General features: G+C 43.1%; 1 protein-coding gene across 5 annotated transcripts in view; it reads right to left on the reverse strand.

Moving 5' to 3' along the window:
* The window catches only part of flna (filamin A, alpha (actin binding protein 280)), a 44786-nt gene extending 28351 nt beyond the window's left edge, over positions 1-16435 (reverse strand). For 4 of the 5 annotated variants that reach the window (XM_042096792.1, XM_042096790.1, XM_042096791.1 and 1 more), the window contains exons 1-4: positions 16226-16435; positions 12303-12785; positions 2433-2687; positions 1574-1671 (exon numbers count right to left, since the gene is read on the reverse strand). In XM_042096792.1, the coding sequence (XP_041952726.1) occupies positions 1574-1671; positions 2433-2687; positions 12303-12678 (729 nt within the window). In that variant the 5' untranslated portion in view covers positions 12679-12785; positions 16226-16435. The remainder of the gene's footprint in view (positions 1-1573; positions 1672-2432; positions 2688-12302; positions 12786-16225) is intronic. The other variant, XM_042096789.1, reaches the window with a different exon arrangement.
* Between the last annotated feature and the right edge of the window lie 8154 nt (positions 16436-24589).

Below are 24589 nucleotides of genomic sequence, written 5' to 3' on the forward strand. Positions count from 1 at the left end.
AGCACATTGGGCTTTTAAAATTTAATTTATATAGTATATTTAGTATTTAGTTTTGTTAGTTTTCTTATCTTCTACTGTCTTTATTGTACAGTGGAGTTTAGTTATATGTTTATACTTATACTCATATTTACCATTTCTGCTGTAAGTGCATGTTGTGTGTGATGTCTGTATGCTACTGAGACCCTTGAATTTCCCCTTGGGGATCAATAAAGTATCTATCTATCTATCTATCTATCTATCTATCTATCTATCTATCTATCTATCTATCTATCTATCAAACTAGCGCACGACCTCAACGTCATCGTTCTCAGCCACCCACTCTGCTGATTGGACAGGTCAAATTTGGCCTGAGAAAACCCGCGAATATACCGAAAACCCATCTCCATAATCTTAACGGGAAGGTTTATTTTCATACTGAGAGGTTTGAGTATTGAGCAGAGTAGGTAGGTGTTTTTAAGGCATCATATTTCTCCAAGCTAACCAACTGGACTGCTTGTTCCTCTGCCAAGTAATTTCAAGGAATTGTTGGAAAGCCATTTCATGAATTGTTCGGTCCACACACATACAGCACAGACCATAAACTTCATGCAACACTTTGGAAATGTGCTTATGGCGCAGCTGCCAATCATACCACATGGCAGCAAGGGCTGAGTGACAAGCCACACGCAACTTCCAAAAAAATGAAACTTTCACAACAGAACAGCCGTGGGGGCGGAAAGGCGACAGACCACAGGCGCACAACTGACAGAACACATGATAAGATCGCTGGTGGCGTGTGGTTTTACCAACTGTCACGAAAGCCTGGCACTGAGAACTGGTGACCTAAAAAGATCTCTCTCTGTGAGGTAAATCCGGAAACAAAGTGGTGCAATCTCAACAAAATCTCAGAAATTGAATCTAATGCGCAGAAATCCATCCAAAGAATGTTCCCCAAATCATACCCACATCATACTTTTAGGGTATTAGACAGGTATTCAAAGTGATGGGGCTGTGATAACAGTTTTTTACAACAGCAGCAAACCAGGAAGTGCAAGCGACTTTGTTTTCTTTTACAGTCATGATGAAACTCATGTAACCACAGAGAAACTTACAGAGAATGATTGGTAAAGGTTTCCTGAGGACCTGATTAAATGGTATGCAACATTTGCTTAGCTGGAATAGATCACCAAATTACTACTAAACCACGTATCAATCTCAGAGATTATACTAAGGCACGATCTATCCTATCTGATAACTATTCTTCTGGTTGTGGAGATTTGATGCACTCACTCAGAGATATTGACATACACTGATGACAAAACAGTCCACCTTTTATCAGTCACTAGAGGGACTCACTCTGCTCAACCGGTCATGATTACAATAATGACTAATGATAAGATTAATCCATGATTAATGATAAGCTGCTAAACAATATGATATATTCAGAGTAAGGGCTCAGCATGGAACAGTGCTCAACAGAATCGATAGTTGGTTAAGTTAGCAGGATCACAGAATCAATGGCAAGCTAGATTAGCCTCCCTCAGGTGACTGTGGAAAAGAAGCGATCGTTAGCCAGCCTGATAAGAGAGCTCACCTGAGGCACACCCAGCCAGTCATCAGCCTGCTGCATGGCCTCCCTGGCGTTGTCCACTGGCTTGGTCTGGTCCCAGGAGTCCCAGTCTGGACACAGACCTGGACAGTTCAAAGAGAGAAGGAGAGAGAGAGAGCCAGAGGGCAGAGAGAGAAAGAGAGGTATAGAGAGATTGTTATAGTATATATCTATAGTATACTTATTTATTGCTAACAGGGATTTGCTGGAAACATCATTGTTGATGAAATATGCATCCTATCTGCTCAACCCTTTTGGACAAATACGAAATGTATGCTGAACAAGAAAATGTATTCAATTGTTGAGCTCCTTGGAGTATTTCTTTACCACCTGAGGACAACCTCTACCAGTTACGCTACAAAAGATCAAATCCTGGCAGGTCCTTTCACTGGATGCACACTTACATAACTCCACCACAAAGATCTGATTCATTAAAGAGAGGGATAGAGAGAGAGACTTTTTTTTAGTAACCATCAATCTTTCATCTCCCATCTGCATTCCCTCCTGCTTACATAACCACTCAATCATCTCTCCCTCTCTCTCTTACACACACACACACATTCTCACTCCTTCCTCTCCTTGCCTTATTGATTTCTCTTTCCAGGTACCTTTCTTATGGCTTTCTCATTTACTCCCCACAGATCTCAAATATCTCAAAAATGTAAACATCCCATCCTTCCATGTCCTCCCCTTTCTCTCCACCCTTTCAGGACTCTTTCACCATCGGCTCGGTTTATTGCACAGCCTGAGGCCACTGCCGCACCACCAAAACACCCTCCAGATTCCCTAACCCACCCCACCCCCCACCCCCACCCAGCTCCTCCACCCTCCTCCTGCCCCTCACCTGGGGCGCAGCTGTCCACCAGAGCCCCGAGGGCGCGTCCGGACTGCCAGTCGCTGTGGAAGTTGGTGATGGGCAGCTCGGGCAGCTTGTTCTGGATCCAGCCCAGCAGCCTCTGCTTGGGAGTCTTCTGCCTGCCATCGTCCGCTGTCTCCTCGTCCTCGTCCCACATGGGCATGGAGATGGAGTAGTGCAGAATGAGCGTCCATATCAGGCCCAGGATCAGCTTTAGGTTACCGTCCACTATGGCTTTACTGTCTGTGGAGGGAGAGGGAGAGAGACAGAGAGAGACAGAGAGATAGAGAGAAATCAAAGAAAGAGACAAGGGGGATTAGTGGAGAATGTCAAGAAACAGCAGGATGGCAGGACTAGAAAGAATCTAACCTGAGAATACTTACTGACTGTAAGGAAGGCCTTAAAATAGCCTAAGGGTCTTGGAGCATCTTATTTTTTAATGTCTTCGTAAAATTGCCCTACATGTTTTTAAATGAAGAGTACCAAGGAGTTTTCGCAAGAATCTCTGACATGGTATCAAAACAATCAGTTTTTTCAACTACATCCATTTGCAGAAATAAAACTTCCTACTGAGCTTATCCTTACGAAGTGCAGACTGTGAGCTGCCCGGGCCCTGTTTTTGTTGATTTGAGACATCATTCAAATGGGCAGATAGCTGGTAATCATGGGCTAAAGCTCCTGGCTTGAAATATGTGTTGTCTGGGTGTGGTCCACTGCAACATGTCCCAGCCTCACTCTCTCTTAGTCAGAGAAAGCACTTTGTGTTGTGCAACACACACTTTTTGAGGAGCTACAATGCTGTGATCAGATGACCCCTTGGGTATAAGGTTATGACAGAAATGGGGAAGTGGGCTTCTCTCTCCATCTCCACCCAGCCACAGGCCTGCCACACCCTGCTTCGGCTGTGATCACACTTGAGCTCACACACACACACACACACACACACACACACAACCTAGCTCCCCCTCGGATATGCGCTATTACACCTACAGAAACAAGCGCAAACACGTAGACTCAAAAGTAAATGATAAATCTAAACAGCCATCTGTCCTAAAGACTTTTCTTTTAAGGGATTTTTCGTTGTACAAGACTACAAGCAACAAGTGACAAGACAAGATGGCATTGTGTGAAGCATGCCTTCCTGTGAGTTACTTGTGAGTTTATTGTCAGTTAATAAAAGATACAACAGTTCAAGTGTGGAGCCCTGTGTCCAATGGGCATCTCTCCAACACAAAAACAGCCAATGAGAGCAGCTTTTCCTTTTTTGGGATGAAGGATCTTTAAACTGCGAGGACACATATGTGCATGTCCACACAAATTCATACCTATCCAGTCCTCACAGCTTAAAAAATAAATTCGAGCCAACGTAGCAACCCTTAGCAAACGCATCACTGGTTAATACCAGAGTTGCTCATCACACACACACACACAGACAGGAAGTACACAAACCCTCAAACATGTAAGAAATTGTCTGGGACTCTCTGTGGTGGTGATAAGAGATAGGGGTAGATAAACAAGACTGCTAGCTGCCTGCTTCTCTAAAACGAGTGCCTTTCTCAAACAGGGAGGGCGTGGTGGGTCAAGCCTCTTCCTGTTCCAGGCAGAAGCATGCTCAATTAAAGATGGAGTTTCAGATACTTTGATGTCCAAGGGAGCAAAGGGGTTTAGAGATTGTTCAGACTATTCCCACTGATATTTATACTGCTGTAGGATACACTATTTCAACAGAATTTGAACAAGGAGGAATGTTTTCTCAGTTGAGATCTTAGTTTATTCCAATGGTTCCATGATGACTTACTCTTTACTGGCAGAAGATGTAGAAAATCTAAACTGGATCTATATAATGAAAACTATTTTTTAAAGCAATTTTGTTACGAAACTGACATTTTGCCCGTTCCCCTCTTTCCAGTTCTCCAACATTTTCTCTTTTGACCATGTAAAATAATACGTTCGAGTCTCTCTGTGTTCTTTGTTTTTACAAAGAGTGGTTTATAAACCTCAAATCCCCAAGTCTGCTGGTATTCGCCCTGGCTGCTGGCCGGGTGGCCATGCTAACCACGTCTGATTCTCCCACTCTGAGGCCAATCCAGAGCGCTAGGACTCTGGGCACACATCTGGCCCTGATCTGGCCTGGGTTTGGCCCAGGTTCAGCCTCAGACCCAGCATCCGCTGCCATTTCGAAATGCACTGGAGATGTATTCAGTACATGTGGACTCATCTAGAAATGAGTAGAAATTTGAACAAAAAACTCCAGGAAGTTGAATACGAGTAATGAGTGTTCCTATGAATCAGGGACCAGCCCAGACAAAGCTAAATGTATACTTCTGGTTTAACTTTTCCAATCCAGTTCCCCAAAAGAAGCGGAATACCCCAGCTTTATTTACAGTATGTATCTAAAAAGGTAGCGCTCGGCAACGAGGTAGGGAAGTTTGCACGCGTGCCACCAAACAGTGCGGTCACCACAGTAGACAGAATTGTGATGCTGTCACTGTGGCAACGGGGTGGCAACCACCGCCTGACTCACTTTCAGCATGCAAACGATACACAGCTTGCTACCCACTCTGATGGAAAAGCACACAAGTGAAAGGAGCATAGCGTGCCTATAGGCATCAGGTTAACCTATACACTCTCAAGTCCTCAACATGTCATACAGACACGTCATTCATGTAATTCATACATACAACTCTTGCAACACCTGGAGATATGACTGACCAGATGACAAATGCATGGATGTGCTGTGTTGCCATACTGTTGTGCAATGAACAGGTCAGAGCTTGCTTGAAGAATTATGAACACTTAAGAGGAGCAGAGTGGAGCAAAACTTTTAAGGCGTGGTTGGCACCCATGAGTCAAATGTGAATCAACAGGTGAGTTGCACTGCTGAGAGAGAGAAAGAGAGAGGGAGAGAGAGGGAGAGAGAGAAAGAGAGAAATACTGCTTATCAGCCACTCACCATCCTTTGAGTCAAGAACACGGTGTCCCTAAATCATGCCAGAGCCAGAGCGTGGTTTCTCCAGTCCAGACGTGTGGCATTAAGTGACTACATCTTTGTGGTAAAAGGAGCTGCTGATTTATCATGGAGCTTCAAGAACATCCATAAACATGTCTAGTTTATAGACGTCATATATCAAAGTAAGAATGAAAGCTTAATCTTTCATTCCAATAAGCTACAGATGTTGATAGTGAAAAAACACACACAACAGCAATGTAAGTAAGTAGTCTACAAGTATATGCATACATGAGTCCAACTCATGAGTACTAGAGACCATCTGACCATCTGGGCTGGATCTAGACCAGCCCTGATTTTGACCTGGATCAGATCTGGGTCGAATGAAGATTTAGATCCATGTCATCCAGCAGGTGGATACATGGGTCTTTATATGTATGTATGTAATGTATTGGTATACACCGAGTTGGGTATGTATGCATACACTGTGTACATGAAGGGAGGGGTGGGGTGATGAGGTAATGGCGGGCGGGGGGGGGGGGGGGGGGGATTTATGGGTATGTATGTATATATACTGAGTGCATACGGTGGTGGTTGGGATGAGGTGATGGGGGGGGGGGGGGGGGGGGGGGGGGGAGCGGTGGGTTGTGACGCACGTCTCACTCTAGCAAACACACGAAACATGACAGGAATCCAAAGCAGCATTCCCACCACACTACCACCAAGCCCACGGAGTCTGACTCTGGCCTTTTTTGGACATGGACACTGACACAGCCTTTCCACCAGCAGTTTAAAAAGTCAAATTCCCAAAACATGATTGTCATCAGATCAGTAGCTGTGGTGTGTTTGTCTGTGTGAGAGAGAGAGGGAGTGAGTGAGAGAGACAGACAGACAGAAAGAGAGAAAAAGAAAGAGAGAGAGACAGAGAGAGAGAGAGAGGAAAGGGTAGGGTGGGGTGGGGAGAAGGGGGGTGGGTGAGAGTTGGGTTTGGGCTGTTCTGGAACAACAGGGGATGGATGAGCCATTTCTATGGCTTGAGTCATCACCAGCGAGTGAAATAGGCGATCCCCCCCCAGGACAGATTCCCATAGCTCTCTCTCTCTCTCTCTCTCTCTCAACCAGTGACCTCTTTCACATCAGCAAGAACATCAACTCAAGGGACTGTGACACTGCAAAGGCAGAGGCTCAAACATGATGAGGATACTCAGTTCAACCCATGTTCCCTGAGAACAAAAAAAATCACCATTTCCAACTTTGTTACAGCTTCTTCTCCTCCTCCTCCTCCTCCTCCGTGTCAGGGGCTGGCCACCACCATGAAGATTACGATATGATTCAAATTAGGACTAATTAGCCAATGGTATGCCAAAGGGGTGAGCAAAATCATGCCATTGGTTTCAGAATTAGCACGTCAGCAGAAGTTGGAGCTGCACCTCGGCAGAGGAAGACACAGAGGAAATTGCACACATTCCAATAAGGACTTATCACCAAGTCCAGGGTTTGTGGTCTGGACTCCCCCCCCCCCCCCCCCCTCTCTCTCTCGCCCAACCACCCCCACGCGCGGTCATACACAGACACACCAACACCCACTAAACCATTAACCCACGTTCTGCCGTTCTGCACCCCAACAGTACACACACACACACACACACACACACACACACGGACCTCTGAGTGAGTTAGAGAAAGAGGACCATGTCTACGCTATCTGAATGAGAGGTAGCCAGAGCATTACATCATTTTTTTTTGCCGTATTCAACCCAGCTGCTGCCATTGGATTCTCTTCCACAGGCACAGCCCTCGAAACACATTGCATCTGCGACGCTCCTAACATGCATGGTGCCGATCCAAAAGTGAGAGAACACAAAAAAACCCCAGAATGAACGAGAGAGGAAGGAGGGGATCGGTGGGGGTGGATTTCTAATAGAAGATTCCAGGAGCATGAACTTCTCTAGCAAACTTCCTTGCTCTTTCCTTTTCACTACTTCCAATTGTCCCTCCTCTTTTTTTATTTCCCTCCCTCCCTCCTCTCTTCTCCTTCTCTCTCTCCCTCCCTCCCTCTTCCCTTCTCTCTACCTCCCTCACTCACTTGCTCACTCTCTCGCTCACAAGCTGGAAATGTTCCCCTTGGTTTTTTAGCCTTAAAAGGGCAGAAGCAAACTTGATCCTGGCAGGCCACCCATTCCCCCGCTTGGAGGTTTCTGATTACAGCATAGAGAAGGAGGGAGGCAGGCTATGTGGGAGGGGAGAGGGGGGGAACAAAGGGGGGCTGAGAGAGAGAGAGAGAGAGAGAGAGAGAGGAGTGAAACACTGAAAACTGCTGTGCTGGGACTTTTGTAAAAGCCCATATTGACAGGGTCGGATTGTCATTTGGCTGCCTTAGTCCTGTTACTGGACCCAGACCAGACACATCAGGCTACCACAAGAAAGTGCAGCCACATCTACACACATAAAAAAAAAAACATCTTTTCTGCACACATCAGAAAATCTAAAACTTTTCGGAGTAACAGCACAACCATTCACCAGGCACTAACAGCCAGTGAATTAGCAGATACTTTGTACACTCTGAAACTCCTCAGTACACTCTTAAATTCCTCTACAGCTCCACCCTTTGGCTGAATGAAAGGACAGCATAATGAGCCCAAGCAGAGAGAGGTCAAGAAAGAGAGAAATGAAGAGATGAACTGCAGAGAAAAGACATCAATAGAGAGAGAGGGAGAGAGAGAGAGAGAGACAGAGAGTGAGTGTGTGTGTGTGTGTTAATTATAGTTCTATATCATTCTGTGTCTTTAAGTTAATGATACAATGCAATGCAACAGCTTTCTAAAGGCCTGCAGGCTAGTCACCACCACAACATATTGAACGAAGTTACAACAAGATTTAATCAACAATATTTACGGTGTGGCAAGAGCTTGGGGCCAAAAGCCCTCATCACAGATTCCTCATCATTCTATACGTTCCTCAGAAGACAGTGGCCACTGAGCATCTTACACAATAAAAGTCACTCACACACACACAGGCACGCACAATTCTCTGCCGGTCTCAACATCCTTACACCACGGGTAAAGCTATGAAGACACACTTATTACCTTGGTGTCTAGACTTGCTCAAACTTTCACTGTTACTCCATCTCACCCCACCCCACCCAGCCCCCTGCCCTGCTGTCTTGCCTTGTTCACCAAGCGACCTACACAGAGGACACTTACAACAAGGCTTCATGCGGCCACACATCAACCATGCTGAAACAAACCTAACAAGTTCTATCAACTGCAATTCCCTTTTCATCAGTGCCAAGGCTGTGGGATAAGTTAATTACGTGGAGGCACAACACAGTCAGGAAGAGCCATTTCCTGGCCTTGCCATCTGTTCATCCTGTCCCCTATCTCTCTCTCTCTCTCTCTCTCTCCTCTCTGTCCTTCCAAGCCCTCGGCTATCTCTGTCTGTGCGTCTGTCCATCTGTCTGTCTGTCTGTCTATTCACACATCTGTCAAGTTAGGGAAAGTTAAGAACCTGTTCCGAGTGCAAGAGGGCACTTATCTTGGTGAAAGAAAAATCAAAGGCCGCTGTGGTTTAAGCAGCTGTCGTCTTAATGGGCTACCGTGGCTGCTGGCTTAATAGGTTAACAACAAGAGATTTGAAACGACTAAATAGGTCATGTTATGTAAAATGTTAAATGACTGGGAACTCTTCTGAAATGGGAGGGGAAGGACCACCTTTTCACATAAGAAAGCATATCTTGGTGCTTTCCCCAATATCTTCACATGCACGCATACCTCCCACACTAATGACATAACAGGATAAAACACTGCTGTTACTAAGGGTCTTTTCAATGCATCTCACACTTGTTATTAGACCGCTTTTCCACAGAGACCATTCCTTACACACAACTTGGTAGTTTAGAGGAAATCCTGGCATCTCTAACAAAGGCACTTGGGCAGGAACCTCCTAGGCGTACAAGAATGTGGCCATATAGCTCATGTAACCTACCATAAAGGGTGTTTGAGAGCAAAGAGTATGTTTTCTCTGTACACTAGCAGAGTTTGATAGAACATGAAGTACATCTACGATTACGTTACGGTCAAGATGTCCCTCTTTAAAAAATCCTTGCAAAAAATCCTATCAGAGGTATGCAGAAAAACAAGAGAAAGTTTGAAGGGCACTCAGAGAGCACAGACCTCAAGCAAGGACAAATACCTTGCAGTGATTACAAAGGGAAAATACTTTGTGGATCTGCCCCATGATTCAGATCTGCTTCAAAATGTAATGGGTTCTTCCATGGCACATGCCACACCCTGCAACTAAGTTTCATAAAAATTGACCTGGTCATTTTTGCTGACAAACAGACAGACAAATGATGGCACCAAAAACATAATCTCCTTGGTGGAGGTATAGAAATAACTTCCACTGGGAAATATCTGCAATTAGTATTTCTCAAATTAACTTTTGGCACGGCTGTCTGAGCTACTGACAGCACAGGGATAAGATTAAAAACGTTGCATAGATAGGGTTTGATCCCTTGCTGAAAGGACTCGGCTCATTAAGGAGCTACAAGGAGTGTGGAGCAAAGTTGACGAGCACCAGGTCCTTTCAACAACGTCACTGCCTGACTAAAACAACTTCAAGGATGTTAATTCCAACTCTTGAGTTGAGCAACATATAGCACAGCCACAGTTCTCTTGCGAGGCTCCCTTGTCAAGAATCGGAAGGCAACTTGGCTCTTTCTCAATCCCTTCCTCCGGGAAGGTGGGGGTGGGGGTGGGGTTGACGCATTCTACAAACCTTCATTATAGAGATATAAAACACTAGTTGCTGTGATGGAACGTGTCTCCGAGTAAGTTCTGTCCTGATTGGTGAGCCCACGAAGAGAGGGTGTGTGGAGAGATGAGGTGAGGAGGGAGTTGTGTTGGGGGGACTACTTTCTTTTTTGCTTAAAACCTCCTATGGGACAGAAGTGCCATTTGTTCTTCCATTCAAACACATAACCACACACACACACATATACTACTACTTTTAAAGGTCTAGAAAAGAAATTCCACATCTCTGCACTGACTGACTAACTCCTTCCAGGTGAACTCCTCTGTTCCACAACTCTATTTCAAGGCATCAAACACTGGGAAACATGTGGAGGAATGCAACAACACAAACCGCCTTGGATTTATCCAGGTTTTCTTCTAGTCCATTTCCGTGCACTGTAAATTCAGTTGGCCATTATACACAAACACACAGCCTAGGATGGCTTATAAAGTCCCAAGCTGCAGTCTTGCTGCTTGTGTAAAATAACATATTAATGGTAGATGCTGACTTTCCAGTGGCAGGAACGGGACAGACAGTGCCCTGGGAGCAAACCAGCTCCATGACTTTTTCATTGACTCATTTTTGGGGTATTCACATTTACATGTTATTTTTTAAGTATCTTTCTCTTCTCTCCAGTGATTGATATTCTGCATATAGATGCCTTTCTCTTAAAGGTATGTCTATATGTGACCATAATGTAGACATGAGCACTACAAAGGCAGGTGAGTAGCCCTAACTCTGAGTTTATCTTTGCACAGGCACTTTTGGTCTTTTACTACCCCCAGAGACAGTAGCAGTAAAAAGGAAAGAATAAACACTAATGAAGATTACTTTAAAACTGATGAGTGACTGACTACCAGCGCATGCCTGGCTAGGATTATCTACAACATCCTTTGACTGTTGCTGGGTGTTGGGCCGTACATGTTTGGACCAACATGCCCTGGTGAGTCTGTCTCAGCTTGAACGCCTCCCCAGAGGCATCGCTTTAAGAATGTGCGATCGCCCTTAGACAACAGTAATGCTTAATTTTTTCCATTGTGAGGATGAACAATGATTGTATGCTGTTGCTTTGCAGAATAAGGCGTTCACTTTGTTCCAGCTACTGTGGTGATCTGTGCTGACGAACTCTCCCTCCACATAGCCATAACATAATGTTCCATAGACGACCTAGCCGAACAACTTTAATCTTTCAGAAATCCGTCAGAAAGGTTTTACATGGATATCACATATGTAACATTACAACAGCCTGCCTGTGTCCTCCAGCATTGCAAAATAGCTAACAAAGAAACGTTCCATTTCCCCACCCTTAATTAAGAAACTTCACAAGTTCACAAAAGCCCTGAGGCAATAGTTCTAAAAAGTTGCGCTTCGAGATGTAACTGATCAACCCGATGACAACTGTTTGAGCTTGAGAAACAAACGCTTCTATTGACAAGTTATGTTTCCCTACTTCCCTCCCTGCCAGGCCGACAAAAGTTAAATCTCTGCAAGTAATAAGCGCCTGGACCAGAAGTTACACATGGTCCTTTCTCATTCGTTGTTGCATAGAAATACAACGCCCGGGGCTCAAGAAACGCTGAAGTAACAGGCCCCTGCGTCCGCTTTACGACATTGGAGCAGCTAGAATACGGTGTACGTTAAAATCCTGCAAGACGTAAGATAAACCCATACGTTCGACCCATTTTGTCCACCAGGACGCATTCCACTTTACCGTATTATACTTTTTTGTAAAAATTGGGAAACTGTTGAATAATTCTGTCCAAAACGCATGTCCAATCTGCCTTTGATATAGCCTATTATTCAGCAACTCAGCCTACTGAGTGGTTTTACAATAGCCTAACTTTGCATCCATAACTTTTCCCCTCATACCACGGCCTGGGACCCTGCTGTGCAGAACACACGGATCAATGACAATTGGGCATGCTCCAGGTGCAGCTCAGCGACATTAATCAGCATCCTTGTTAAAAACAGATTATGGATCTTAAACTCAAAAAGGAGGTCCGAATAGAGAATACGAGATTTCGGATGCAACATATAGCGCTGAGATAATTCGTCTAAGTGACGTGTGAGCTACAAAAGAAAGGGAAAATCAGCAAAGAATGAGTCAGACGGACACCCACCTATGGAAACAAGTTTGATATTCTCCCTGTCCAGGAATTCTAACGCCACCGAGACGTTCTCCAACTGCATCTGCCTGAACGTCGGGCGCTGGTTGTACTTGCGGAACATCTTCTTCTGGCTGAGCACCTCAAGGAGCCCTATCAGCCGGAGCCCATCACTCAGATCCGTCTGCAAGTTCGCGATTCTCTTATTCACACATTTAAGATGTTCGTTGCACCATCGCGTAAAGGTGTTTTGCTGAATCTTCTTCCATGGTGCGTCCTCGGCTAGATCCTTCTCCGTGGCTGGCATGTCGGCGTCCTTCTCTTGTGCTGAGTTGGATACGGGAGCGGCGGCCGCGCTCGACTGGTGGAGGCGTGGGTGTTGACTACTCATTTTTATTGACTCTGGTCTCCCTCACTAGTTCGCTGTCTAGCTTTTAAGGGTGGAGTCTTGCGGGATTTTACAATTCCTTGGTTCTTCTTTGTAGCGTTTTTGTTTGACTGGAGAGAAAAGAGACATATCTAAATGTTAGTATTAGACAGTGTCAATATGTGAGATTGACTGTGTAAAGACGAACTTCGTTATGTTATCCCTTGGTCACCTTTACATGTCGATCCCCAAAAAATATTATAAGCATAACTGACAGCATACTTTCAACAACTTTAGACTGTGCCCAACAGTGGCTCACCTTTTGGGACTACAGATAGGTGATTATTAGCCGATTTACATTTAAGTATCACAGACCTACTTTGTTCATAAAAAATACCACTGACATCTTTTTTATATAGATAATTTGAATTAGAGAAGATTTTAAAGGATTATTATATAGGCTATTAATATGCTAAGTGGCATTTGCACAAACAGTCATCGGAGGAGCTGCTTCGCCCAGAATGTTACACAACTCCAACACTGGAAAATTTAGGTTGACTGATTGCCAAGGTGTCCGAGTAAATATTTGTGAATTCTCCTCATAAACAAATCGTCAGCTGGAAATCTATACTCTTGGGGAAAACACCAAGTCCAGAACATTACAGCTGAAGTTTTACCACAAAATTCTCAGATCTGTGAGCGGTGATAACTGCTATTTATAAATAGTTATTCTATTTTGTAACTTGTCAAAGTGTTTTCCTGAGGACGTGTCAATATCTGTGACTCTCTCACTTCTATTTCTTGTCATGTTGCCTACTATCCCCAAAGGAATCCTGCCCCTTCTCATCACAGCGTTTGCAAAAAACATGTGCTTGTTTAAAGCTCTGCATTTAAACCCACTCCTAAGTGTCTCCATGGACCATTCCTGTACTGTCAGAGCTGCTCAGTTCAGCTAATTGTCCAAAGGGAATGCAAGTTTAGTCAGGCGTGTCTATGTGTCTAGACAGCCCCCTCCTCTTTGTTTGGTTGGAAAAATATGGGGGGGGGGGCAATAGAAATGCTTATAATCAAATGTCTTGGTACCTATGGTGGATGTCATAAAGATTCTTGGCAAGATAACTGGAGTGGTGTTTCACCCTTAAAGTGGGAGAAACTTAATAGAAGGAAGCAATTTAACAAATTTAATAGGAATGAGGAGAAACATTAAATACTAGCTTTACTAAATAAGGCCACTCTGTCAAAAGCTTGTGTGAGGACGCAGTCCATAAAGAATGTTTTTCTTTTGGCCTTTTTTCAGCTCCCGAGTCTGTATGAGAATCTAAGGAATGCCTACTTCTGACCACTAAATGATGACCCCCAACCTCTAAATATGAGGGTCAGGCACACCCCTACCCCCCAGACACGCACAGACATACCACACCTCTCTCTCTCTCACTCTCACTCTCACTCTCACTCTCACTCTCACTCTCACTCTCACTCTCACTCACACTCACACTCACACTCACACTCACACTCACACTCATACACAGCCAATCATTCTAGAACACTGACATTTTCATTCATTCAACCATTCATTCATTCATTCATTCACTAATTTTACCTACTATCTAAAATATCTCCTTGTCAACAGTTGTACCAAAAATGAGAAAGCTATATAACAACGTCTGTTGGTGCACAGTTTTTACAAAGAATGTCTGGCATGTGCGATAAAGTCGTTCGGCCTGGAATTAAACCAGTGAAACTTAAGTCATGGCACAACAGGGGATGCTGGACCCGTATTCATTATTCGATGACGTGCTGCGTAACTATTGCGCACAGCTTGGACTTTGGCGCTCCCTGGAGGATGTTTTTATACAACATGGGAGGATGGCCAAGGTTTTTGGACATGTCTCCTCCCCCACCCCAAAAATGTAATCGCCTTTAGTATGGACCGAGTCAAATAAATTCTCTTGTGCATACCTCGGCATGATGTTTCAAATTACACTCTAACACAATGTCTGACCTAACTTTCAAAAAATTCACACCACTGTCCACATATAATCCAGCTTTGAAAAAAGGGTCATAGTCCTCTGAAAACCCCTACCACTGTAAAACAATGTGATGGATCCCACTGGCAAACTACCCAGCCCGCAATTATGCGCATTATCTTTAATATTTGCCACAGATGTTGCTATATTAACAAAGGTGTAAACCAATGCCGCATTGGAGCTTCATACATTTCGCGACTGAAGACCAGGCAGGGTTGCAGACATGTTGCTGATGATGCCATGCACAGAACAATAACCGACACCCTTACAGCGAAGAGCGGAAAAGATTGAGGCACTTTGGTTAACCGACCTCGTTGGCAGCGCTCAACCACAGGACATGTTCTTCTCACTGGCAGTGAAAAACATTGATTAGGCTCCGCAACATTTTTATTAAGCCAGATGTTTTCTCGCTGCACTTTCCAGCCTACATTTTCTTCCAATTTGAAGAACAAATATTGTATACGACAATGATTTACACAAGTAATTCAGCTCCAAGTCAGCTCAAAGCCTAGTAAACTTTAGAATCACCAAAACTAACCTCCTAAAACCGCTGTTGTTAGCAAGCTCATATAGGCTACGTATAGGTTACATTTAGTTTAAAACTAAAATTATTTAGTTAAATAATTTAGTAAATTATTTACGAAGTGTGTCAGAAATGTCTAACGGGAAATCGAGGTAGAGGACTATACTAGACTAGGTTACAACCCATTCTGGTGCAGCATCTCCATTGATCGTGGGGGGGCGCGCGCAACTATCCCATCCCCGTTCAGACAGGGAGAGGACTTTTCCATATTTTGCCTTATTTGGTGTGGACTCCTTGATTAGATTATACGATTGATGCGTTTAAAATCCCACAGAGCATCGGGTGGTTCATGCAGACAGTCACAATGTACAGTGGAAATAGTGTCAGTGGAATTATACTCTAAATGACCCATAGGCTGTACTACACCAATAATTTGGTCAATGCCATGCTGTTCAAGCACTTGGCCAATACGCATTAAAACTCAGATCAGTTAAGTATAAACACTTAAATGTATTACGATTCATGTATTCAGTTAAAACGCTCAAATGTATAACAGAAGGTTACCCACTCGTAGACTTGGTCTACACCCAGAGCATAATCTCAAAGATTAACATTTTTATGACAACGCCAAGCTAAGCAAGACTTTGATTCACTGTAAACATCAACAGACCCCAACAAGGGCTGTAGATCTGCATATCCATTCCTTAAAACAGTTACAAAAACTGCACAATGCCATATGACAGCTTTGGGCATCTCTTTGCAAGCTACCATCCAAAGAATTAGACAACAGGTTAGGTCTCTAACTTTAGGGTTAAAACTACAACGATAGGTCGACTAAATCAGCGTCTCTCACATTATCAATAATATTATTACGCTCACGTATTGAATCAATAGGCTACAGGTAGTCCGCAGCACTGTACAACTTTACATGCAAGCAAACCTCAGATCCACACAACGCAATGACACAGCTCATAAAACCCCAACTAAGCTTGAAAAGGAAAAAAAAAGTTGCGAAACTCACCGTTTCAGTTCGCTACGACTTACTGGCACTGTGGATAGCTTTCAACAGTCGCTTCTACTCCTCTCTGACTGCGCGTGAAGCTCCGGCAAAATGTAAGCAGCTATCACTGTACCTCCCTCCCGGGCGAGCCTCCCTCGGGGAAAATGTTTGTTCTGTTGAACTCAAGAAAGAACAAGAGTGACACCACTTGGTCTTTTCTATCTCTCCCCCTCTCTCTCTCGTGTGTGTCCCTGTTGCAAGAGCCTTAATTGGTAAAGTATAAAGGGGGGTTGAAAGGGGGGGGGGGGGGGGGGGGGGTGCTTTCTTCTCTGTTTGGTGAGTGTGTTTCAGAAAAGGCTGACGTTATACCGGCGACCGCGCCTCAGATTTTAAAGGTATGATGTCAGCGTGCTCACTGCGCCTGTAGGCTAATCTGTCCGTGCGGGATGTTTGAGTAGTTTTTGAGTAGTCCACACAAGTCAAGCTCTGTGTTGCAACCCTGTTAAGTCAAGTCAACATTTGACCTCTTGTGTTATGGCACTTTCGTGCATTGCTGCGAGTGCCGAATGTAAACGCTAGGAGCAACAACACAACAACAACAACAAACTGTAAAGCGTGACTATAATTAGGGACAGAGTAAGGAATCTCTGCGGTTACAATAATTATTCAATTAGTCAGTGAAATAGATTACTGAATCTGCTTTTGATGATGATAAAGATGATGATGAAGATGATGATTATCTATCTATCTATCTATCTATCTATAATTAATTTAAATAGCCTTAAAGCGTAAGAATAATTCTTAAAGTGAACCCATCAATTCAAAATGAAAATGAAATGAAATGAAAAATCATTCGAAATACTCTGATGGATCCTGTCAAAATGTATTAAGGCCTTTTCAGTGCTTTAAAGAAGGCCCTGATGCAGTAGTAGAGTCAATGCAGAGTCACCTGTGAGATATCAAATTCTCTAACCTTTTATTCTTGACCCCTAAATCATGATGCAAGGCCAATTATTCATTCATAAATCATACTGTTAAGTATTATTTACTTTACAAGCTAGTCAAATACAGCCAAGAGTAGGCTACTTGCTTATCTAATCCAAGTATAAACACGTTGGGGGTGCTATGACAAAAAGAGAATGGAAGATAGCCTAGTGAGGTTTTCCATTGGATACTTGGTGGAGAGTCCTGGTATGGGTTGGGCTAATTTGCACTCATAAAAGCAGATACCTTTTTAACACCATGGTTCGGTGTCTTAATATTCATTGCAGATCATATTCCTTTGTGTTCTGTTGGTTTGGTAAAGACAGGACCAATTCAACCAAACCTGGGCAAACAGATTCACTCTGAGGTTTGAGTGTGTCTGTGAAATTAAGAGAGACAGAGAGAGGGGACAAATCAGAATAACTTCTTAATAGTTGACCTGCTGGACAGGGTGATAGCAAGACATCAATGAAAGTGCTGTGCGTCAGGCACGGCACCTAGTTAAAGTAAACTTAAAGCTTAAAGATGAACAGGGACAGAGACTTATGAAGAAAAAGGCAGTTTCTCACTCAATAGAATCAGAGCTTTTCAGTGCCTTAAAAGTGTCAAGATTGAGTACCAAGCCTTGCTTCTTACCCTGAGAGAACTGACCCAGGTTTGTCACTAAACCATGCTATTCCCCTCTGACTATGAGCATCAGTTTTGTTGTTGTTGGGGTTTTTTGTTTGTAAAGTTCTCAAACATGTTTATACAGGGCACAACACACCGGAACTCATCATTTGTTAGCTACGTCATCAGAGTTGTGTTTATAAGGGGCAGCCTTAATTGCAATTCCTTAGAATGTAACAGAAATGCCGAACAATAACAAATGCTCTGTGCTTTGGCCTTTTGTTTCTGCTCAAGACACACTGGTATGTGAACACATGTACAATGGAAAATTATGTCAAAGGCAAGCAATAGTCTACTTCACAGAATGTGAAAAATAGGAAAATGCCGTCATTTGGATTCCAGATTTAAGCTAGTAAAATATTGAGTTGTGTTTTTATGACCATTAAAGTCAAAATTAGCTCAGTCACAAACTGAGATAAAAGTAAAGCAGGGGGAGCATGAGAGAGAGGGAGAGAGACAGAGAGACAGAGAGAGGAGGGTATAGAGGACCAGTTCCTCAAAGTTATAATGTTACTCCACTTTATTCAGAAAGTCTCTCTTCAAAGTCAAAGTCTGTTTTATTGTCAATTTCTTCACATGCCAAGACATACAAAGAGATCGAAATTACGTTTCTCACTATCCCACGGTGGAGACAAGACATCCACAGACAAACATGACATTCAAGTAAACAATAAAAAGAAAATAAGAAGGCACATACAGTGAAGAAATAAGAGCAGCAAAATTGGGTTGAAATTGTGCAATTGTGCATAGACAGTCAATATAATAGTGCAAAAGTCAGGCCAATAAATGGCTGAGGTAGTTCTGTTTGACCTAAGTAAGCTCTTTACCTTGTCCCTATGTGAGTTTCGTTATTGTTAGAGCATAGTGATGGTCAGAGATTCTGATTTTTTACATCCTCTCAATCCATTGATACTGGCTTGGTTCATTCCTGCATGCCTTTAAAATGAGTTTCTCCGACCTTTTTTGTACAGTAGGTTTCTCACTTGTAAGATTTTGTATAATCACAGAGAAGACACGACTGGATCAGGATTCAATGCAAATTAAACGTCATTGTAGAAGTAAAAGTTGTAGATTGATTGATTGATTGATTGATTTATAGTAAAATGAGGAGATTGCATATTTATATAATAAAACATATTTAAAATATGATTATAATTTTAAGGTATTCTCTTATTCTCACACATGGAATGTTATATTCAGGTGGTTCCCTAGAGTCATGAAATGTTCCAAAGCCAGTGTAACATCCTGAGGGAAGTCCAGAGTGGGTAGTGTCATGGAGAATTGTGCCAAACCAGAGTGATCTGCTTTTGTTCAGCCTGTTATGTGGACAGGAAGTCCAAGTGACAGATATAGTCCTGTTTCCATGGAATTAAACATGGCCACACACAGAGCTAAGGAACGAAACAGTCAAAACAGCTTGAAGGAGGCATGGATTCATTACGTCCATATTCATATTTCAGTTCATAATCCTATCCTTGTGACAAAGCCTTGTCTTGTCAGGTAAATACATTTTTGATTCTCAAATCACTCAGTCAGTTAACACACACAAACACACATGTATGACCGATAAAGAAGTAAGAATAGTTCTAATGCTGTGCTCATTGTTACTTAAAAACCAGGACTGTCTGAGAACGTTATGAAGATACTGTACATCATAAATAATGACCAAACAATACAAATAGTTGCATTCTTTATTTTTTATACAATCAGAACTCAATGCAACAAAAGTCAATATCCCTTTATTTATTTATTTTTAAGTATATTATTTGGGACATTTTTGCCTTTATTGTGATAGGACAGTTTAGAGATTGACAGAAAGCGGGTGATAGAGAGATGAGGTGGGATCGGGGAATGACCCGGGACGGACTCTAACCAAGATCCCCGTTTGTGGAGAGATGTCCTGCCATTCTTCAGAGATTTATTTTCATCTGCTCTTTGCTTTGCTATTTTATTAGATTCAAGTTTGGTGACATACATGGCCAAGTATTTTTTTCTTTAGAAACTGTAAGGGTCCTAATTCCCAGGCTGATGATAATTCTTTCAATCATCAGCTAGCTGCTTTGTGGAAGTGTGTGCCTATTGTGTGCCTACTGTCACATGCTTGTCACATGTCCACGGGAGAAGTTAACTAGGTCCAGGGAATGTAATCAAATGTATACATTATCATGTCTTAATTGATTCACTCTAATGGTCTCACTACAACAATGGTCTTAGTCTCATCCACAACTCATCATGTGATTCCTATATAGTGAGTGGTTCTTACAAAACTCTTGCATGATTTTGCCAGTGTGTTTTGGATTGTTATCATGCTGAAATATTCTTATTGTGCCAAGCATCTGAAGACTGGGAGACATCTTATCAGCCAGTATTTTGGCATCCACATGCATTTGTGATCATGCCATCTATAAAAGTCATATCCCAAACACATTTGGCACTTATGGCTTTTGAGCATACAAAAATGTGAGCACCTCTCATAATACATTAATGTTTGTCTGCCTCTATAGTATAGCTGTCCTGTAACCCATGGTCTATGTTTGATAGATAGATGGATAGATGGTTCCCCTAAGGGTTGTATGGCTGTATGGTTATATGTCTTATGTTTTAAATGTTTTAATGGAGCCAGTCCTATGGCATTATGTTTTATTGCTGTATATCAATTACTATGTGATTTAATATGTTTTTTTAGCCACCATGTGCCTAGTATAACATATTGTCAATGGACTACAGTTGAAAATTAGCCTGCTGGCTAACACTGGCACATTTACAGAAATGTTGATTAATGTGCACTGTCCTTTAAATAAATAAATGAAAATGAAATGAAATGCAGCCCCAAATGACACCCTCCCATCTCCATATAGCTCTCTCAACATTATGCTTTCACTGTGGTAGTCCTGGCCAGGTTCACACCAACTAGATCCCAATCGGACCGCAAGATTAAACTTTGCTAAAGAACGTGTAAGATGGCCTGGACCCGATGAATTTCGGGAGCACATTCTTTGGTCAGATAGACCAAGATAAATGTGTTTGACTCAGATAAGGTCCAGCATGTCTGGCACGAACCTGGCCAAGGCTGCCACAGATGCTACACAGTCTCGACAGTGAGGCACGCCTGCAATACCTGTGAAGCACATAACACCTGACTTACAGTATTCACTTACAGACACACTTACCCACACACTCACACCTGCAGACACTCAGACAGATAAGTCTGAGCACCTGAAGGCGAAGGGGAGCAGAGGACTCTGTACCATCTGTTGGTGTTTGGGAGGAAACCATTGAGCTGTGACTCATGGTCTAGTCACAGGGCCTAGGACTGTGTAATGGCCCCGCTGGCTGCTCCACTCTGCGCAAGCACAGCCTTTGTTCTCCCGTGGGTCATGCTCAGAGAAACAGCCCCAAATCACTGTGAAGTCATCACAGATGGGGAGGGCTCCCGTTACTCTGAGTCAGACTCTGTGTGTGTGTGTGCCTGTGAGCATTTGTGTGAGAGTGTAGGAATGTGTGTGTATGTGTGTGTGTGTGTGTGCCGTGTGAGCATGTGTGTGTGCGTGTGTATGTGAGTGTAGTGTATGTGTGTGTGTGCATGTGTATGTGTAGGTGTGTGTGTGTGTGTGTGTGTGTCAGTAGACACTCTCCAGCCATGCCCCAGATCAAACATGGAGCCTGAGACGTCTGACGTCAGCGTCACCCCTCCAGGTGGGAAAAGAGCCAGCAGAACAGATCAAGGGTTTTGGCATCTGAGGAATGTTGGTTTCAGGTGTGCTGGAACCACTTTTATGGAAACAGTCTTATTTGGCTTTGGGATTAAGTATATCTGGGGATGTAATGTTTTTGTTTTTAATGTCAGCGTAAACAACACTCCTTGGTGTGTATATATGTGGTGCTGTTGTTCTTAATGAAATGCTCATGTGAATTCTTGTTTTGTTCACACATAATCATATTTTGTCTGGAGGATTGAATTACTGTAATTTGAGGCTGAGCAGAAGTGAATTTAAAATAAATTAGCTAGACACTTTTTGCTGCTATATCATTGTGTGGTGAGCAGGAAAATCAGATGTTTTCAAGGTGATAACTTCGCATTTGTTCTGGATTATTATATTATTTGAATCTGGCATCCAACAGACTGAGATGATTCAAAAGGTTTTCTATGCAAAAAGATTGAGCACTCTCTCTGTAGATGATGTACATTTCTACATTTCACTCTTAAAACAAATGTGTTGTCCTTATCTGAACACAGATATGTGTTAAAAAACAATGCAAGTTGTGTTATTTTCAAGACATATTGTGTAACAAATAAAAAAGGGAAACAACACAAACTGTGTTGTCCCTATCTGGACATAGTGATGTGTTAAAACCAATGCAAGTTGTGTTGTTTTCTACACTCATTTTAAGAGTATACTTACATTTGAAATTTTTTGTCACTGACAAACTAACAATCAGACCAAACTAAGACAATTGAATCAGCTTACAAATGATCTTAAACAATACTAGACAGTACGAACCCAAAGGGACTGTCAAATAAAGACATGAAGTGTGTGAAAGAAAGAAAGAGAAATAATGAAAGTGGAAACAAAGACAGAGAGAGAGGACTGAGTGTGTGTGTCCTGGAGTGATTCCCAGATCTCCAGTAATGTTGCTATGTTCCTGTTGAGTAGTGGGAAAGGTGGTGGAGGGTGAGTGAGTGTGTGTGTGTGTGTGTGTGTGTGTGTGTGTGATAGAGAGTGAGTGAGTAAGTGAGTGAGTGAGTGAGTGAGTGTTTGGATGCAATAATCACATGGTGGAGGGTGAGTGTGTGTGTGTGTGTGTGTGTGTGTGTGTGTGTGTGTGTGTGTGTGTGTTTGTATGTGTGTGTGTGTGTGTGTGTGTGTGTGTGTGTGTGTGTGTGTGTGTGTGTGTGTGTGTGTGTGTGTGTGTGTGATAGAGAGTGAGTGAGTGAGTGAGTAAGTGAGTGAGTGAGTGAGTGAGTGAGTGTTTGGATGCAATAATCACATGGAATTAAATAGGTTAAAGATATATAGCTGAAGAGTTGGTGGGTATAAGAGATACTTGTCAGAAGTATACTTACACTATAGGCAAGACAAATTGATTCATTGATAGCTGAGGTGTGTGTGTGTGTGTGTGTGTGTGTGTGTGTGTGTGTGTGTGTGTGTGTGTGTGTGTGTGTGTGTGTGTGTGTGTGTGTGTGTGTGTGGGTGTAGGTGGGTGGGTATGTGTGTGTGTGTGTGTGTGTGTGTGTGTGTGTGTGTGTGTGTGTGGGTGTGTGTGTGTCCAGACTGATTCATGATGCCTTTAAAAGGTAACCTCCACAGTAGTATGAATCAGAGCCCAAAAATCTCTCAGCAACTACTGGTCATCTCCGGCGTTGCTAACATCCAGACACCCTCTGCCTCATTCACTCATACACACTGACACACACTCACAAACTGTGGGGACTCCGATCTCCTCTAACTCATTGAATGTGTCATGTCGACCAAACAGTTATCTGTTTGCAGAGAATCTCTCTTTAAGTCACCAGAAGAAGCACTCAGCTGGGGAGACCTTGAAGAAACACAGACACATGGGCATCCAGAGATACACACACAATCACTCATATTCGTGTGAAGAAACATGGCACACACACACACACACAGGCATAGATGCATGCATACATACACACACTCACACTCAAACACACACTTGCTTGCCCTTTTCCTTGTCTCTACAAACACCGCCATGTATGGTAAGCCCTCTCTCTCTCTATTTCTCGCTCTCTCTCTCTCATACACACACTTTTATCTCTATCTCTCTTTCTCTCTCTGTCTCTGTCTCTTTCTCTCTCGTTCTCTCTCTAAACTGAGCACGCAGGCAAGCCAAAAGTCCAAACTGAAAAAAAAAAAATCTAATGTTAGATATCCCAGGTGGCCCTTGTAACTTTCTCCCCCTTGAGACCTCTTCAACAGATACCCCATTTGGGGGTCAGTCAGTGAAGCGAGGGTTACGTCACCAGCCCAGGGAAAAAACTGAAGAACGGTGTTTCTGTGATTATCCCTAATCTCACACAAACACACGTTCCTCTCAAGTCAAGCTCAGATTGTCCTATAGATAAACTTCGGATCGAGGAGGCTGGCTTCCTCCTTCCCTCACTCCCTCCCTCCCTCCCTCCCTCACTCGCTCGCTCGCTCCTTCGCTCACGGTGCCTTTTGAGTGTCGCAACACTGGGGCGGTGTGAGGTGTCATCGTGATCATTCACGCTCTCGGAAATGACAAGTGACGAGACTGGGAGTCGGCGTGCCAGAGGCAAAAGCAAAGAAGCAACTGACATGAAGAATGAGCCATAAAAAAAGCTACCATCGTTTCCTGGAATGTCGGCACATAAAATGCAAGGTTTAATGTTGTTAAGGTTAATTTACACACAGACAGAGACTGTAACTGTAAGGTTGGAACAGAGCGATGTTTGATGTCTCCCTTGTGGAACTGGCAAACAAGCAGCAGTATTGTTCTGAGCTGAGGTCTGGGATGTTGTGTGTTATGAAAAGTTAACATGCCGCTTTATGCCGTTGTACATAACCAGTTTTGTTTCTATCTAGGTCTGAGGAGCAGGATCAGCAAACTAATTTCATTTAGGGAAAAAGCAATGTTGAACTATGGGGCCTTATGAGAAAAAACACCAATTGTAATAACCACAGCAATAATAATCCTTCTAGGGCTGTTGCACTTCTGGTGCTCGGGCCCTAACTATACAGCCTAGGCATG

This window comes from Alosa sapidissima, chromosome 7 (genome assembly GCF_018492685.1).
Source record: "Alosa sapidissima isolate fAloSap1 chromosome 7, fAloSap1.pri, whole genome shotgun sequence".
In the NCBI taxonomy this organism is placed as follows: domain Eukaryota; kingdom Metazoa; phylum Chordata; class Actinopteri; order Clupeiformes; family Clupeidae; genus Alosa; species Alosa sapidissima.